At 43.0% G+C, this 16,220-nt stretch overlaps 1 protein-coding gene across 2 annotated transcripts in view; it reads right to left on the bottom strand.

Annotated features, from left to right (window-relative positions):
- Positions 1-15,716, bottom strand: part of GPAT4 (glycerol-3-phosphate acyltransferase 4) — a 33,547-nt gene extending 17,831 nt beyond the window's left edge. Inside the window, exons 1-2 of one of the 2 annotated variants that reach the window (XM_080928887.1) lie at positions 15,613-15,716; positions 623-1,610 (exon numbers count right to left, since the gene is read on the bottom strand). In XM_080928887.1, coding sequence (XP_080785013.1) covers positions 623-787 — 165 coding nt within the window. In that variant the 5' untranslated portion in view covers positions 788-1,610; positions 15,613-15,716. The remainder of the gene's footprint in view (positions 1-622; positions 1,611-15,612) is intronic. The other variant, XM_080928888.1, reaches the window with a different exon arrangement.
- Between the last annotated feature and the right edge of the window lie 504 nt (positions 15,717-16,220).

Genomic DNA, 16,220 nt, shown 5'->3' with positions numbered 1-16,220 from the left:
ACCTCTCCAGCCCCACCTTATTCTTGTAAGGACAGTGAATACCACAGAAGTCAAAGGAACTAAAAGAAAATGGAAAAACACTTAAAGACTGCGCAGTGCTTGCAAAGCATGCCAATGAGCCTTGGCTTAAACATACAAGCCTATGCGATGGCACACAGTAAGTGTCATGTATGACCATGGCACATTACTCAGAGGGTGCAGTTTCAGCTGTAGAAGAGAATTCCTAAGGATTTGGTGACCACTTAAAACAAATTTTGCAACTAAAGTAGCTAGCAACTCTGTCTGAACAGTACAGTCTTGTGGCACAGACCGACTTCGGGACCCACTGCTACTCATTTAACACAACCAGCTCTGTTCAGCAGCATGTTAAATTCTGGCATAGCCTCTATTTTTCTGGAAATAATTCAAATCATCTTTTTTCTGTGCATTCTTTTTGTATGAATGCAAGGATCTACCTCAGATTACAGTGAGAGAGAAAAATGAGCCCATGCAAGCCTGTTCTGTATGTGGCAGTGTCCAATGTCTAAGCCCCACTCTGTGACATACAAGGTCAAAGTACCATTCTTTCTGCTAATGCCCTTCTCTTCCCCGTGAGAAAACACATCACAGTAGCACAACTTACCGCAAAGATCTTTAACAATGTTTTCATGTAGAGCTTTCGGATACCAAAGGATACTCCAAAAATGGCAGGGACAATGATGAAAACAAGTAGCAGGGTGAAGAGGACTGTCAGGGAGATGCCCAGGAGGTTGACAATCAAGCTATCAAAAGGCAGCAACAGGAACATGGTGGAGGATGCAGGTCAGGCTGGTGCCCTCTTTTCCGCACACAAACACGTCCTTCAGATGGTCCCTTCAGACAGCATAAGCCTTGGAAAGGCAGCCAGTCCCTCACGGGTGACAAACTCCATCTCAAAGTTCATGTCATTCAACTGCCTGAATGCAGAGCTCTGGTGCAGAACAGCAGAAGAAAAGGGTCACGGGAGCACCCCAGAAATGCCAGGTCTCCCGGGCACAGATAAGAATCTGTGGTGAGTGAGGCAGGAACAGCAACCGAGTCCTGACTGAGTGTCTGGGCGAGGGAGCTGAAAGGGAGAGCTCTCTGTTCAGCTACGTGGCTGCTTCCAAGGTTTTACTTTCCTCCTGCCCCAAAGCATTCAGCAGGTGAATTTGTCCTAAGGATCTGTACTGTCAGAAGTACCAAGAAGAGTTCACCTTGGTGCCAGAAGAATCCTGAAACTCCAGTAGACAAGGGTAGTTGCTGGCACTTCACACCCAAGGCTTCCGAATGTCAGTATGTAGAAATTAAGTAATGTTTACTTAAAATTCCTTCATAAGCTAAAACTGAGTTCACTGTAAAGAGTTCATAGTTGGTCCCATGCTCCCTTGGGGGGCTCCTGATGCTGGCTGACCCAGGACCCTCCTACCCGGAGAGCCCCAGCCTTTGCCAGTAGCACACAGAGGCTGGCACAGAACGTCTCATGCTGCCTGTACCCAGCACTGTTCCAGACACGCCTGGCATTGGTGTCCTCTGATATTCTTCTCCCTTAAGGCACCCTTCTCAGCAGTGACCTGGGTTCTTGGCAAAAGGTTGTTTACATGCTGCCAGAGCTGGGGGTGGAAACAAACACCATCAGTCACACAAAGCAAGTAATATGCTTCCATATGTGTGGCAAGGGACAGCTCGGGTAGGGTGAACTCACAGCCTGCTTCTCTATCATCAAGGTTAAAAGGGAACAGGCAAATAGATACACGCATAGGAGAAAAATGAAGATTTCCAGTATTTTCAACCACAATGAGAGCAACTGGCCATGCATGCCAACTTTCTGGTGATAGACATTTTGAAAGGTAAGGGTACAATATGAAATGTCAATGCCCTGAATTGTCCCATAGTTACCCTGAGTTCTTTATAACAGATACAACTGCAGGACTAGCTTTGCATTCTTCCCAGTATAATTCTTCCACAGGAAAATCATTGGCTCTGTCCCTCTCAGGACCAGAAAACAAAAGTTAAGGCATTGTTAACAAGGCATGCTCTTCTTTGTTTGCTTCTTGTTTTGTCTTAATTAACTTGAAGGAGAGTTCTATCGGTAAAAACAAAGCTCCCCCAACTCTTGCAGTACATAGTTTGCAACTGTAAAAACATATCAGGATTAAGGTAACCTGTTTCCTAAAGCTAGACAGTACAAATTTTATTAAATAATTCTGTGTTAAATACTACTACCATACATGACTTGGTACCAGAAAAACTCCTAGAAATAGAACTGTAGAGGGAAAGGAAGTACCCATTTAAACTTCTACAAAATATTTATCACATTTCTTCCACAGAAACTAAGGCCTTTCAGTGCTCTTCACTACACTGGCTGCTCATAAAAATTCTATTCAAATACCTCATGAACATAGTCCAATATACAGTGCTTGTTCCCAATTATAAGTTACCAGTGCATGTCCTGAACTTGGGAGCATCCTATCTAATCTTTCTAGCACGTGGTGCTGGGGATAGAACCCAGGGCCATCCTTGACTATGCTGGGCAAATGCTCTATGATAGAGCTGCACCCCATCCACTAGAAGGGCTCTGCTCTCCAGGACATTCCAGTCTGTCTCAATCCACAGTTCAAGAAGCCAAGCAGGTACTGACTTCACCACCAAGTCTGATCGATGAACCGGTGTGCATTATCTCAGGCTGACAATGTAGCTCAGTGGGCAAAGTCGCCTGCCATCAAGATTAAAGCCTGGGTTTGTTCTCCAGGACCTACATGGCACGAGGAAAGAACTAATTCCCATATGCTGTCCTCTGACTTCCAAATATGGCATATGCATGTGTATACATGCACATACAAAATTAATGTAATAAACATGTTATTTCATCTGGTTATCTCCTTCCTGTCAGTATATTTTGTTTCCATTTTCCAATTAGTAAATGAAATGAGGCAGACACAGACTCCGTTCTCCTGTATTTGATTCCTACACATCCCAGCTAGCTCGTGATGTGTAGATGCTAACATGAACACAACACTTCAGTGTCACAAATCACAACTGTTCCTGCTTCTCATTACCACTTCTTCCACTTTCAAACTATTGCTGATATTTGCTGAATGCTTACAACACAAAAGGCACTAAGTGAAAGCCTTTACCCTCTTTACAACTCCATTTACAAAAGAGATGGTGAAAGTAAACCTCCCAGGGTCACACAGCTTATTAGTAAAGTAGAGATCCAGATAAAGGCCATCAATCTCCTCTCATGTTCTTTAACAGCATTTATGGCTTCCTACACATCCCAGACTATCCTGAAATAACCAATCAGTACCTCACTTGTGCCAGGTGCCAGAGGACTTCCTATAGAGAATGAAAAACCACAAGGCAGATTTGGAATTAGAATTTGCTGTTCTCAGAATCCAAGTAAATGTGTGTTTTGTTTATTCGTTTTTATAAACTGGCTAAACTCATTGTACATGCCAGCTTTCTAACCACATCCCCAAAGTAACTGAGGAATTTGCGTCACTGTGTTCCTTACACCTGTCAGGGCCTAGCTCTACTCCACCCTCTATCCTGCAGCCACCCCTCACCCCTGCCCCCACCCCATGCCCCTTGGCCAGCAATCCCATGAGAAGATGCAGCAAGAGCCCTCTGTCCCACTGGCCAAGGTTACCTCCAGTTCCACGGGCCCAGCATGACTGTCACATATCAGATTTGACCCCACAGGTCAAAGTTTTGAACATTTTTGTTTTTTGGTATTACAATCAACTGAGAATTCCCAAGGTTATTCTGGGTTCATGTCCCCAAAACATTCAAATAAACACATGTAGCAACACAGCTCATTTCCTCACTTAGGCAGGAGTTGACCAACCACACAGAACTGGCTATGGTTTGTTTTAAAAGGCTTTAGAGCTTGGTGTAGCTTTTCCAACCTTAAAAACACGTGCAAACAAGTATGTGTGACAGAGACCATGGCCTGCAGAAGCCTACACTACTGGCTTGTAAGTAACCTTTTTCCCCATGAGAGATAGTGACCTCTCGCCTCATCCTGCCCTTCTTAGAGTACTTACTCATGAAAGCTGGACTCCAAACCAGAGAACCCTGAACTAGTCTAACAAGTTCTCTGGCCAACACCAATACTCACGTAAATTCTTAGAAGTCAAGGAAACAATACATGAGCTGCAGTTATAAAATAACTTCCTGCGGAGTCTGGAGGATTAGTAGAGATATTAAAGGCAGAAGTAACTGGAAATATCAGAAAAATGCTCATTTAGGAGCAGCTATTGCTTTGTCTCAAGTAACACACAACACACTCTCTTAAGGGAGTCATTAATTAGTATTTACTTGTTCTCTTAGTTTCTACAACCAGACTCCTGCCAAACACCAAGAATCACCCCCTCCCCAAAGCCCCTACTCAACTGTTTCAGAGAAAAACACAAGAACCAACGAGTTCTGAATCTGTCAGGGAAGAAGAGTTTCACTGTAGTTAGAGACAGAGGATTACTAAGCCAGCTAGACTTTTTTATCCTGAGTGGCAAATCAGGGCCTCTTAGGTCTTCCTCAATTCTTAGAGTGACTAATCCAATATATATACATTAGATAGTATGTGCTAGATATTATGTTAATAGCCAATAAACAAACAACCTATAGATAAATGCAAAAGAAAGCACAAACTCATTATTTCGAACTTTCATGATGGCTAAGTAGGAAGAGACAGAAGCCCCGAAAAGGATGGGAAATGAATTATTTAAAATCATTTAAAACTCTACGCCAGTTCAGATCTATTCACAGGTATGTGGTAGGAGCTATTACTACTCCCTAATGCAGAAACAAATATTTTCAGAAGGCATTCTGAGAAATAACATATCTTCATCAGGGGACCCATGTCCTTTAGAATATGATAACAAATTATGATAGTTATCATATGGTAACTCTAAAGAAATAATAAAAGTGCCCTTTTATTACAAATAAATGGTTAAGGCTGGTGGTATGGCTTGGTGGAAGTGCTTGCTGTACAAACTCGATGACCTACGTATGATCTCTGAATGGAAGAAAACTGACTCTAAAAGCTGTCCTCTGATCCTTACATGTCCATACCTGTGCCTGTACATACATGTACACCTACATACTCACAAATTAAAATTTGAATTGTTTAGGCCACATAGGGATAGATGAATTTTTAAGCACATAAAGTGCAATACCTGTCATAGATTAAATGCTAATTAACAGTTCACACCATCCGACTTCTCCTACATCGACAAGGAATAGTCTGAGTTAGCTGTATGTGTCAACTTTACACAGACTTCACACATACATCTGTGAATGAAAGTATCACTCAAACTAGACCAACTTGTCTGCTGAGGACTGTTGTAACTATTAGTTGACACAAGAGGGTCACCATTCCCTGACCAAATATAAAAAAGCTAGTTAACAATAAATGAGCAAGCCAGCAAGCAGTACCTGTTCAGGTTCCTGACCTGACTTCCCTCAATGACTGAACTGTAAGTCAAATACACACTCTTTTTTACCTACAACTGGTATCTGCCTCAGCAACATTAATAAAAGTAGAGCAGGACCAAAAGAAAACTCAAGATTATTTTGAGTGTGGACACCATATTTTAAGTAGTCTTAGAGGTAAAGGGATTTCATAGGGCACAAAATCCACAAGCAAAATAAAGAAAAAAAGAAAAAGAAAAAACATTCTCAGTAAAAAGGAAGTGCTGAATTAAAAGAGAAAAAAAGTATAAAAAAATACAACCTACCAGTTGGAAGCAAAATAATGTCTGTAATAAATACCAATTATAAGGAAGAAAATGAAAAATATACCACTCTTACAGCTATTTGCATACAGTATCTCCATGGAAATATACATAAGACGCAGGCTACATGTATGATTAAACACCTATACTGTCATCCTTTCAGCGTCTTTAAAACTGCATTCAGTATTTTCAGTAGGTAAGTTTCAGTTCACTCAAAAGAGACACCCAAGGTTTGAATCCTGGCTTACTTCCCTATTAGTATCAATTACTTCAATCTCTTTCAGCTTCTGTTAGCAATACCTACTGACTGAAAAGTTTTCTCAAAGAATGAAAAACCTGGCTATCATAAAGACAAAATGGAGGCCAGCATGAGAAAAGGGACTGAGAATGCATTGTTGGTAGGAAGTGTTATTAGCTAACCACTATGGAAAATCAGAACAGAGCGCTCAAAGCACTAAAAATGGAACTTCAATACAGCAACTCCACTACTAATCTAAGAGAGGAAACCATCACACCCAAAGGCACAGGTTTATTGCAGCACTATTCACAATAGCTAAAATATGCCCTAGTGTGTACCCAAATAAGGAACCAACTCGGCTTCCTTCAGTAGATATGTATGGTATATACACAATGGACTTATTTAGCCATCAAATGCAGTTCTCATTTACAGCAACATGGATGGAATCGGAGGTCAATCTACTAAAGGAAGTGGGACTGTGGAGTTTGTCTGCTGGTCTCTATGACACTGTGACACACGTACCTAAAGTCTCTGCCAAGAGTACCAATCAACCAGATCAAGCTATCAGTTCTTATCAACAAGTGCTCGGTAGGTGGAAAGTGTAAATACCAATTATCATTTTTACGCTGGAGGCAACAAGCTGGTGACAAGCCACAAAGTTATGAGTTAACCTCTGAGAATCCAGTCCAACCTCTGCATTTTATGAGCTCTTGGAAGCAGTACAATACATCAGATCTGATCTCAAGTCTAGAGGTTTTGCTGTTCCTGGGATAACTTTCACATTTGCTTTTGGGTGGGTTAAATGTCACACCTATCCAATGCTCATTTCTGATGTAACAGCAAACATGACTTCCAGGCAAGGCTGGGCTGACTTCATTTTAACTGTTATTAGTAGTGAAACAAATAAAGGCTTGAATGGGATGCGACAGCTCAGTAGGAAGTTATGTTTTCCAAATCACAGAGAAGCACTGAGATGTTTAAAGTGACCCCAGAGAACCACAAGTATGCACACATTTGAAGTCAGCTCTGGGTAAAATAAATGATCTAAGGTAGAGTCCATTTACAGCAGGCAAAAGATGACTAACTCACGAGGAAGGAGAGTGAAGGTGGGTTCAGAGTGGTCTTGTCTGTCCCAGTCCTGGCTCACTGTTCCTCCCCATTCTGAACTCACTACGGTTAGCGCTGGCTAATAAGTAACATGGTACACCAAGTTTACTCCAAACAACAGAAAAGTCTCTTGAAGCTAGGGAAAAACAAGTATTTTAGTCTTGCTTTTCATCCACTTAAGAAAAGATAGTGTGCAGGCTGGAGAGATGGCTCAGCAGCAAAGAGCACTTGTTTTTGCAAAGAACCCAGGACTGGTGTTTGGTATCCATGTGGTTGTTCACAAACATCTGGAACCCTAGCTACAGGGTACCAGATGCCCTTTTCTGGCTTTTGCAGGTACTGAATGCACATTGTGCACACATTACTATGGGTAACACACACATTTTTAAAAATCATAAAGGAAGAAAGGTAAAGAGAGGGGAGCAGGAGAAATGGTTCTCAATGGTTCAGAGCACTGGCTCCTCTTGCAGAAGACCCAGATTTGGTTCCCAGTACCCATACGGTCTATATATATATATTATACATTGTTATAACTCTAGTTCCAGAGGGTGCAATGTCTTTAGGCTTCACTGGATGCAGTGCTTATATACATACGAGCAAAACTCACATACATATAAAAATAAATCTTACAATTTAAAAAGGAACAATGCAGGCCCTAGAGAGATGGCTTGCAGTTGCTGTGAAAGCCCAGAGTGCCTAAGTTCAAATCACAACACATGTAACAAAGCAGTTCAGTAACAGTGATTCCATGTTTTAGGTAAGGCCATTGAATCCTTGTACAAACTGGTGTTTTGGTTGTTGTTTTAAGGCCAGTAACAGGACCAGCAAGATGCCACAGGGTATAAAGATGCTTGTCACTCAGCCTAATAACCTGGAAATAACCTAATAACCTAATCCCTGGAAATGACAATGAAAAGAGAGAACCAGACGGGAATGTTGACGCACATCTTTAATAGCAGAACACAAGGGAGAAGCAGACAGTTCCCATGACTCTGAGGCCAGCCTGGTCTACACAGTAAGTTCCAGGACACCAGAGATACAGTGAGACCCTGTCTTAAGAAAGATGAGAAAGAACTGACAAGTTGTACCAACTTCCACCCTCATACCATAGAACACACAGAAAGAAGCGCTCACTCACTTTCTCTCTCTCTCTCTCTCTCTCTCTCTCTCTCTCTCTCTCTCTCTCTCTCTCTCTCACACACACACACACACACACACAATTTAATAAACATTTTAGATGTCACTAACAAACTCAATGGAAGCATAATTAGTGGTGATAACATTTGAAAGCCTAGAGAAGATACATGAATGGCAAAGAATCATGAAAAGGTGCTCCACATTAAGTCAGGGAAACGCACATTCAAATTATTAGATCCCATTTTACATTCATGAGCACGTGTAAAACTAAAGACAGCTCTATCAAGGATGGGGTGTATAATAATTACAACTCCTTGTATCCCTAGAGGAAATACAAAATTCAATGTAATTTAGAAAATTTGACTAAACATGAAGGACCTCGAAGGTATCACAAGACACCCTGAGACAAAGTTCTTGGCATAAAGATTTCCCCCAGAGGAACAAAGAACGGGGAATAAGAGACAAAGACAGGAAATAGAAGACAGGGGAGGGGAGAAGAGTTATTTGTCCCAGGGGGACAAAGGGCTGCCTCTGGATAGAGACAGACATGGCCCACAGGCGAATGGCAGCTCATAAAGCAAAGTGGGGAACCTTGTGTTAGGATGAGTTGGTTGATTTTGATTGGGCATGTTAAGACAGCTAAAGGGGGGATAGTTTTGATGCTAGATTTCAATACTTTGATAACTGGACCTTAGTAGTCAGCCTCAGGAGGAGGAAGTAGCCAAATAAGGAATCAGACCAAGGTGTCTAGCTTTAGGAATGTAATCTAATGGATTAGCAAACTAGAGGGCATGGAGAAGGGGAAGGCAAAAACTATCGGTGCCATGTTTGCCATGCGAGGGCCTGCTACAGCCCAGAGAAACACATTATGATGGTTTATGTTTTGTTCAAGGCCAAATCAAAACAGAAAGAGCTGGGAGCAGTGGCTCAAAGCTGAAATCTCAACACTTGAGAGGTTGAGCCAGGAGTATCAGGGGTTTGAAGCCAGCCTGGACTACAACGGTGAGTCTCAGGACAGCCTGAACTATAGAGATTTTGTTTCAAACACAGCATGTAACTCTAGGAGTGCCAGGACACTGGAGGCAAAAGCACAGAAATCTCTGAGTTTGAGGCTAGCCTGGTTTACATAGTGAGGTCCAGGGCTACATATTTAGATCTTGTCTCACTACATACATGAACTTAAAGGGTGAGGAATATAACTCAGTAGTAGAAAGCCTGCCTAGAACATATAAGGACTGGGGTTCTACTTTCATCATCACACACACACACACACACACACACACACACACACACACACACACTGGGGGTGGGGGTGGGTATATGAATCACTGTCCTCTTATGGGAGGAGACAGCACAAGCATTGCAATCCCAAAACTTCAGAGGTAGAATGAACAGACAGCTAGAGATCTGTGGAGACTTTGAACAAGACTGTATTAAACTCTATCTCAAACACTCAAAGATGTGGGGGAGGTGGCTCAACGGTGGGACAAGTGTCTAGCCACAGCAAGGTCAGAGGCTCAATCTCCAACACGGAAAGCGAAGAAACATATAAGGCTGTTTTAAAAATTATTCTAGAAATGTTAATGCATTTTGTGTGTTTGCTTCGGTGCAGAGGATAACTTGCAGGAGTCAGTTCGCTTCTTCCGCCATGGGTCCTATGGAACAAACTTGGGTTGTCAGGCTTAGTGGTGAACACTCTACTCAATGAGCAGTCTCATGAGCCCATGGTTTTTAAAATTTTTAGTTGAGACTGTATTAAAGGGTTATCTTTTAATGCACAGTATGGAATTGAAAGCAAACTAACTAGCATATCACTTACATTCTTTTCAAAGCAGCTATCATAAACATTAATACTAAATGTTTACATTTTTAGTAAATAGTACTGACTTAAAACTTTAAAAGGGAAACTCTGAAAATATATTATTTTCAACTGATGAAAGAGAAAGTTTTTCTCTCCCTATCATTAGAGATGGAAGCCTGGGGCAAGGGCAGAGATGATGAGTGAGCTCCCAGGTATGGACACTGAGCTATTTACATAACTGGATCATGGCTTTCACATTGATCTGATTTTAACTGTGCCCTGAACCTTTCCTCTTGAAATAAAGTATATATATATATGTATATATATATATATATATATATATATATATATATATATATATATATATATTTCATTTTACAGAAGCACACTTAAGAGTATATGAATTTTTAAAGAAGCCCTGGACTTTTCAAAGTGCTGAAAATTTTGCCAGGCGTGGCGGCACATCCACATTCCAGGAGTTGGGAGGTAGAGGCAGGTGGATCTCTGAGTTTAAGGCCAGTCCGGTCTATATAGCAAATTTCAGTACTATACAATAGAGAAGCAGTTCTCAACCTGTGGGTCCCAACCTTTACCAAGAGTTTTCTTAAGACCATCAGAAAACACAGATATTTATATGATTCTTTTAAAAAATGTTTATTTATATGAGTACACTGCAGCTGTCTTCAGGCACACCAGAAGAGGGTATCTATCTGGTCTCATTACAGATAGTTGTGAGCTACCATGTGGTTGCTGGGAATTGAACTAGGACCTCTGGAAGAGTGGTCAGTGCTACTAACTGCTGAGCCATTAGTTATAAAGTAGCAACAAGCATAATTTTACGTTTTGGAGTCACCACAACATGAGGAACTGTATTAACGGTTCGCAGTATTAGGAAGGTTGAGAAACACTGTAATAGAGAGATCCTGTCTCAGAAACTATTGAAGGCTGTGGGACCTCTAAAGTCATGTTTTATACTGTGATAGTAACATGAGGTCCTGGGATAACTAAGAAGGAGGAATTATGGTTTAACAGTGATGTGTCTGTGTCAAGTTGACAGACAAGGGGTCAATTGTGCTGATTAGTTTTTGTCAACCAAACATAAATTAAGTTTCCCAAGCAGTTGGGCATGATGGTAAGTAAATACCCACTCTGGGAGCAGAGGCAGGTGGATCTGAGTTTGAGAGCAGATGGGTCTACAGAGCTACATAAAGAAACCCTGTCTTACTAACAGTTACCTAAAGCAGAAGAAGTTCTCTCCATCACAATATCCTGCGGGCATGGAAGTGAGATACTTTATTAATAACTGATATGGGAAGGCCCAGTCCATTGAGTGGTACCATCCCCGGGCAGATGAATCTGGCTGTATAAGGAAACTGAGCAAGTCAATAAGCAGATTTTCTCCACGGTTCCTATCCTGATCTTCCTCAATGATCAACCGTGATTGGGCTAGATAAGCCAACAGATCCTTTCCTCACAAAGTTGCTCTTGGTCACCCTGTCGATTAGTCACTTTTCTATCATTGTGATAAAACAGCATGACCAAAAGCAACTTACAGAAGGAAAGGCTTGTGGAGCTATGCTTATGGAGAGCAGAGGCTGCAGACATGATGCTGCCAAGGAATGCTGAAGGCTCATAACTTGAACCACAAGCAAGGAGTAGAGTGGGTAGTGAAGTAGGAATGGCACATGGCTTTTGAAAACTCAAAGCCACACCTCCTAAACCTCCACAAACAATGTCACTAACTGGAGACCAAGCATTCAAATGCCAAAGACTGAGGGATGGGGATGGGGGATGGGGACAGGATATGTATGGGTGACGGATGACTCAACCACATGGTTTCAAACTGAACGCAAACTTGGATACCATGTCAACTATATGTGGCTGCTTCCCATTACGCTCCATCTGTGTGACCACAAATGTATTGGTTACAAACTTACAAATAGCTGTCCTAAAAGTAAATTTATTACATGTACAATATGCACATAGCCTATACTAGTACCTAAATCTAAAGTACTCTAAAGTCTAGAGTTTGCTTATTCACAACACTCCTTGGCGAACACCCCCACATTAAGTATAAGAAAACTGATATACAAGCGGTATAGCCACACACATGTGCTAGATTTTCTGTCACTGTGACTGACAAAACAGAGTAACTCAAGGGAAAAAAATTTATTTGGCTTGGTTCCAGAGGGTTCAGTCTAAGGGTTCTTGACTACACAGGCTTGGGCAAAATATGGCAGCAGGGTGTGTGATAGAACCAGCTGTTGACTTTATGACAGGCAGGAAGCAGAGATGGAATACAGAACGACGACACAGTTCTGAAGGGCACGGCTCTGAAGGGCACGGCCCTGTGATTTACATCTTACTGCTAGTCCCTTCTCACCTTTTACCACTGTTCAGAAACACCATCATATGAATACCAAGGGACTAATCTATTCGCTAACTCAGAGTCTACTCATAATGCTTCTGAAAACACGTTTAGACACCCTCAAGTGAGCTTTGCTAATCTCCTAAGCATTTCTCAACCTAATGAAGTTAATAATTAAGGTTAACCATACAGGATGAAAGGGAGATGGGAAACAAACAGAGTTACCTAGTACAAAGAAGATTAGAATCAACACTCAGTAGCTTTGCCATATGCTGTCAATGAACGGAATATGCTTTAAGTAATTCAGTTATATCACTTTTCCTTCAGCTTACCAGCTTAACTTGCATAGGGAATCTCAATCAATTCTTAGTCCTCTTGTAAAAATACTTCAGCCCTAAATCAACCAACATACAGATTCACTTAGTGAAGTTGTCCCATTTAAAGCATCCTAGGTTTTAAAGACGGGTTATTTCATGCAAGAAATGTTGGTAAGCTATTTTCTGTATGCATGCACCTCAATTAATTTATTTAAAAAAACAAGCAAGCAACCAAACCAACCACAACCAAACCAAACCAACCACTCAACACATTAGAAGAAATTCCTTCATTGGGCTGCTCTGTAATATTCATTTGTACTTTCCTAGTTACAATATTGTTTCTGGGGAAAAATAACTGTTATAGCACTGCATACTGGCATTTTGGTCAGTGACTACCTAAAAGACAGTAGTCCCAAGATTTTACTACTGATACATTGTAGTCATCATTATTTTGTTAATATATTTTATGATGTTCTAATAACAAACTTCCTAATAGTGTCCCCACCACTTAAGCTGGGTCCTTAGTGTGATCCCCTTAGTGACTTTATTAAATACCAGGGAATGTTATCTAAATTTCTTCTATTTAATTGCCAACCATCTTCAAGTCAGTATTTTCCAAAGTTTTCTAAAAGCTACAATCAAAAATCGGTCCTTTGTCCCACACTTATTTTTAAAATAAATGTAAACACATTTCACTGTACTGCTCTGGACTTCATTGGAAAAACCTGTGTTCACTCATCTAAACAGTTCATGACTAAGTTTTGGAGGGAACCTGAAAGTGGCACTTCACTATGGCAGAGGGAAGAAAAAACCCTACTGCAGGGTTGGAAAACAGGATGCTCATCCTAGTCTCAATATTGGCCCTTATGGGTCTGGACAAGCCAACGAACCCCTCTGAGTGGGAAGGCTCATTTAAAAAAATAAAGACACTGGACAAAATCATCTGAAGTTCTCATTCATGTATGAGCAGAATGAAACCACAAGTCAGGTCTCTTCCTTAGTTCAATTATTGTTACTTTATGAGTGTTTTGCCTTCACGTATGTATGTTCATGCCTGGTGTCTGAGGCTCAGAGAAGGTGCCAGATCCACTGGAAGTGAGCTATAGACAGTTGTGAGCCACTATGTGGATGCTAGGAATCAGACCCAAGACCTCTGGAAGAGCAGCCTGTGCTCTGAAGGTCCAAGGCATCTTCTCCAGCCCTGTTTTTATTTTTAATTGTGTATGTGTGTGTCTGTTTGTGGCCATGAACACTTGAGGCTAGAGGATCACTTGGAGCTAGAGTTACAGATACCTGACAAGCTCTCTAGCCCTTCCACCTTATTGGAACGGAGTCTATCACCGAATCAGAATCTTACCAAATGGCTCTCAGAATCCTCGTCTCTGCCTCCCAGCAGTGACATTACAGGTGAGTGCTGCATCTGGCTTTTTACGTGGATACTGGGGATCTGAACTCAGGTCCTCATGTTTGTCTATCACTTTAGTCACAGAGCCAGCTCCTCAGCTCAAGGAAGAACTTTTAATAGGGTATCTTTCAACAAAAATATATTACGATTTTATGCAATGCTACAATCTTTATTTTGAAACTTAAGCTACTTAAAAGACTTGTAAAGGCTGTCTATCAAAAAACACTAAGACTGGGGATACACAACTCATTGGTAAAATTAAATAAATAAACCACACCCCCAACACATACACTCACTCACACATGCTCCAGAGCTAAATTTTTGCTTCTTCTTGGAATAGAAAAAGTAAAATAAATGAAGACTCAGATATCACAAGATTAACCCCGGGTGCTACCGAGCATACATAAAAATGGGCATATGTTGCTGTTTTTGCATATCTGAAATTCTCCAAAATAAGGATCTGAAAAATTACTCTCAGAAAGAGTAAAGAATATTTAGCAGGCAGGATTACAGTTTTGACCATTCTTTGATTGCAGTGATTTTTATGCCGGTCTTTACGGGGTTTCGATACAATCTTGAAGGCATGCTCCCACTGAACAGAGACTCTTAAAACTTCTGCTCAAATTAAGGAAAACGAACGAAACCAAAGTTCTTCAAAGGCTGTCTATCGGTAATACGCAAGAGTTGGGTATGGGATGGAACTTAACGTCCATGAAGCCCGACAATTTCACATAGATTTTTCTATTACCTATGAGCCACCAATGTTATATCAAGTAAGACGGAACGTATAATAAATAAGTCAAACTTTCAGGTACGATGCTGCCACTGAAGACATGGAACCGAGGCGAAAGGGAATCTGGGGTGTGAGAATGCTGGAAAAGAGGCAGTCCTGGTAGCTCAGGAAGCACGAAGCAGGGCTGCCTCTATCCGAAGCAAACCTGGACGCTGGGACTCTCAAATGCGGAAAGGGGGAGAGGAGGCGGACCACGAAGAAGAAAACAGTCTGAACACAAGGGGGAAAGGGTGCGTTCCCGTGGGAACCACAGGTGAAGGCGCTTCCACGTGATCTAACGCCCGGTTCTCAGCCTCGCTCCTTAGCTCAGGGCCACACCAGGCCGAGGCGGCGAGCGGCCTGCGGAGAGGAGCGTGGTCGGTTTTCGAGGAGAGAAGCCGGCTGAGAAGGGGGGAGCGGGGCGGCTGAGGAGAGGAGGGAAGGGAGAGAAAGGGCCGGATGAGGAGAGCAGGAGCAAAGGAGCCCGGTGGCTGGAGACGAGAGGAGGAGACAGGACGAGAACAGCAGGGCGAGCTGAGGAGGAGAGGAGCGGGGCGGCTGGAGAGGAGAGCGGGGCTGGCAAAGGACGGGAGTGGGGCGGGCGGGAAGGAGCTCGGCCCGCCCGGCAGTGGCTGCCCCACCGGCCCGACCCCGGCCCGCGGCAGCCGACCCCGCGCCCCACGCCTGGCCGAGGTCAGGGGCGTCCGGCAGAACCAGGTCCCTCCAACTCACCGGCCGTGAGGCTCGGCTCCAGTCCTCGGTGACTGCCGCTCCCGCCCTGCCCTGCCCTGCCCGCCGCCGGCCCAGGCCTACGTAAGAGCGTGCGCACGCCCGCCTTTGTCTACGCCGCTGGACGTGGACCCCCCGCGTCCCGCCCAACCGCGCTTGCGCGGTCCTTGGGAGGCGCGGGTGGGCGGGGCTCCGGTGTTGCCCCCCCCCACCCCCCGTACTGATGCTCGAGGCGTGAGCTGAGGGTTCTTTCTGAAGGCTCGTCGGGTGTCTGAGCTACGTCTCTAGAGCAGGCATCATTTCGGAGGAGAGGGAGGTTAGCCCAGCACAGCGAGGTTCGTTTACTAAGTCTCTGTGGGACTTTGTGTGAGATTCGGTTCCGCCTGACCACGAAACGTTAGCTGCCACGCCAGCCAGCACCACCGGGCATCCCGGAGCTTCTCTTGACGTCATTGGCTGGTTGGCCAGCAGCAGTTTTCCAACTCAGCCACAGTTCTAACGAATCTCTCGTCAGACTTGAAACTCCAAAGACTGGCTTTGGAGAAGAAAAAGAAGGGATGGGGACACGCCTCTTTTTCCCACCCCACCCTCCTTTTGAGACAGGACATCTT

The sequence above is a fragment of the Micromys minutus genome (assembly GCF_963924665.1).
Source record: "Micromys minutus genome assembly, chromosome: 14".
Classification (NCBI taxonomy): Eukaryota; Metazoa; Chordata; class Mammalia; order Rodentia; family Muridae; genus Micromys; species Micromys minutus.
Note: the sequence above shows the minus strand (reverse complement) of the source record. Positions and strands in the feature narration are given on the sequence as shown.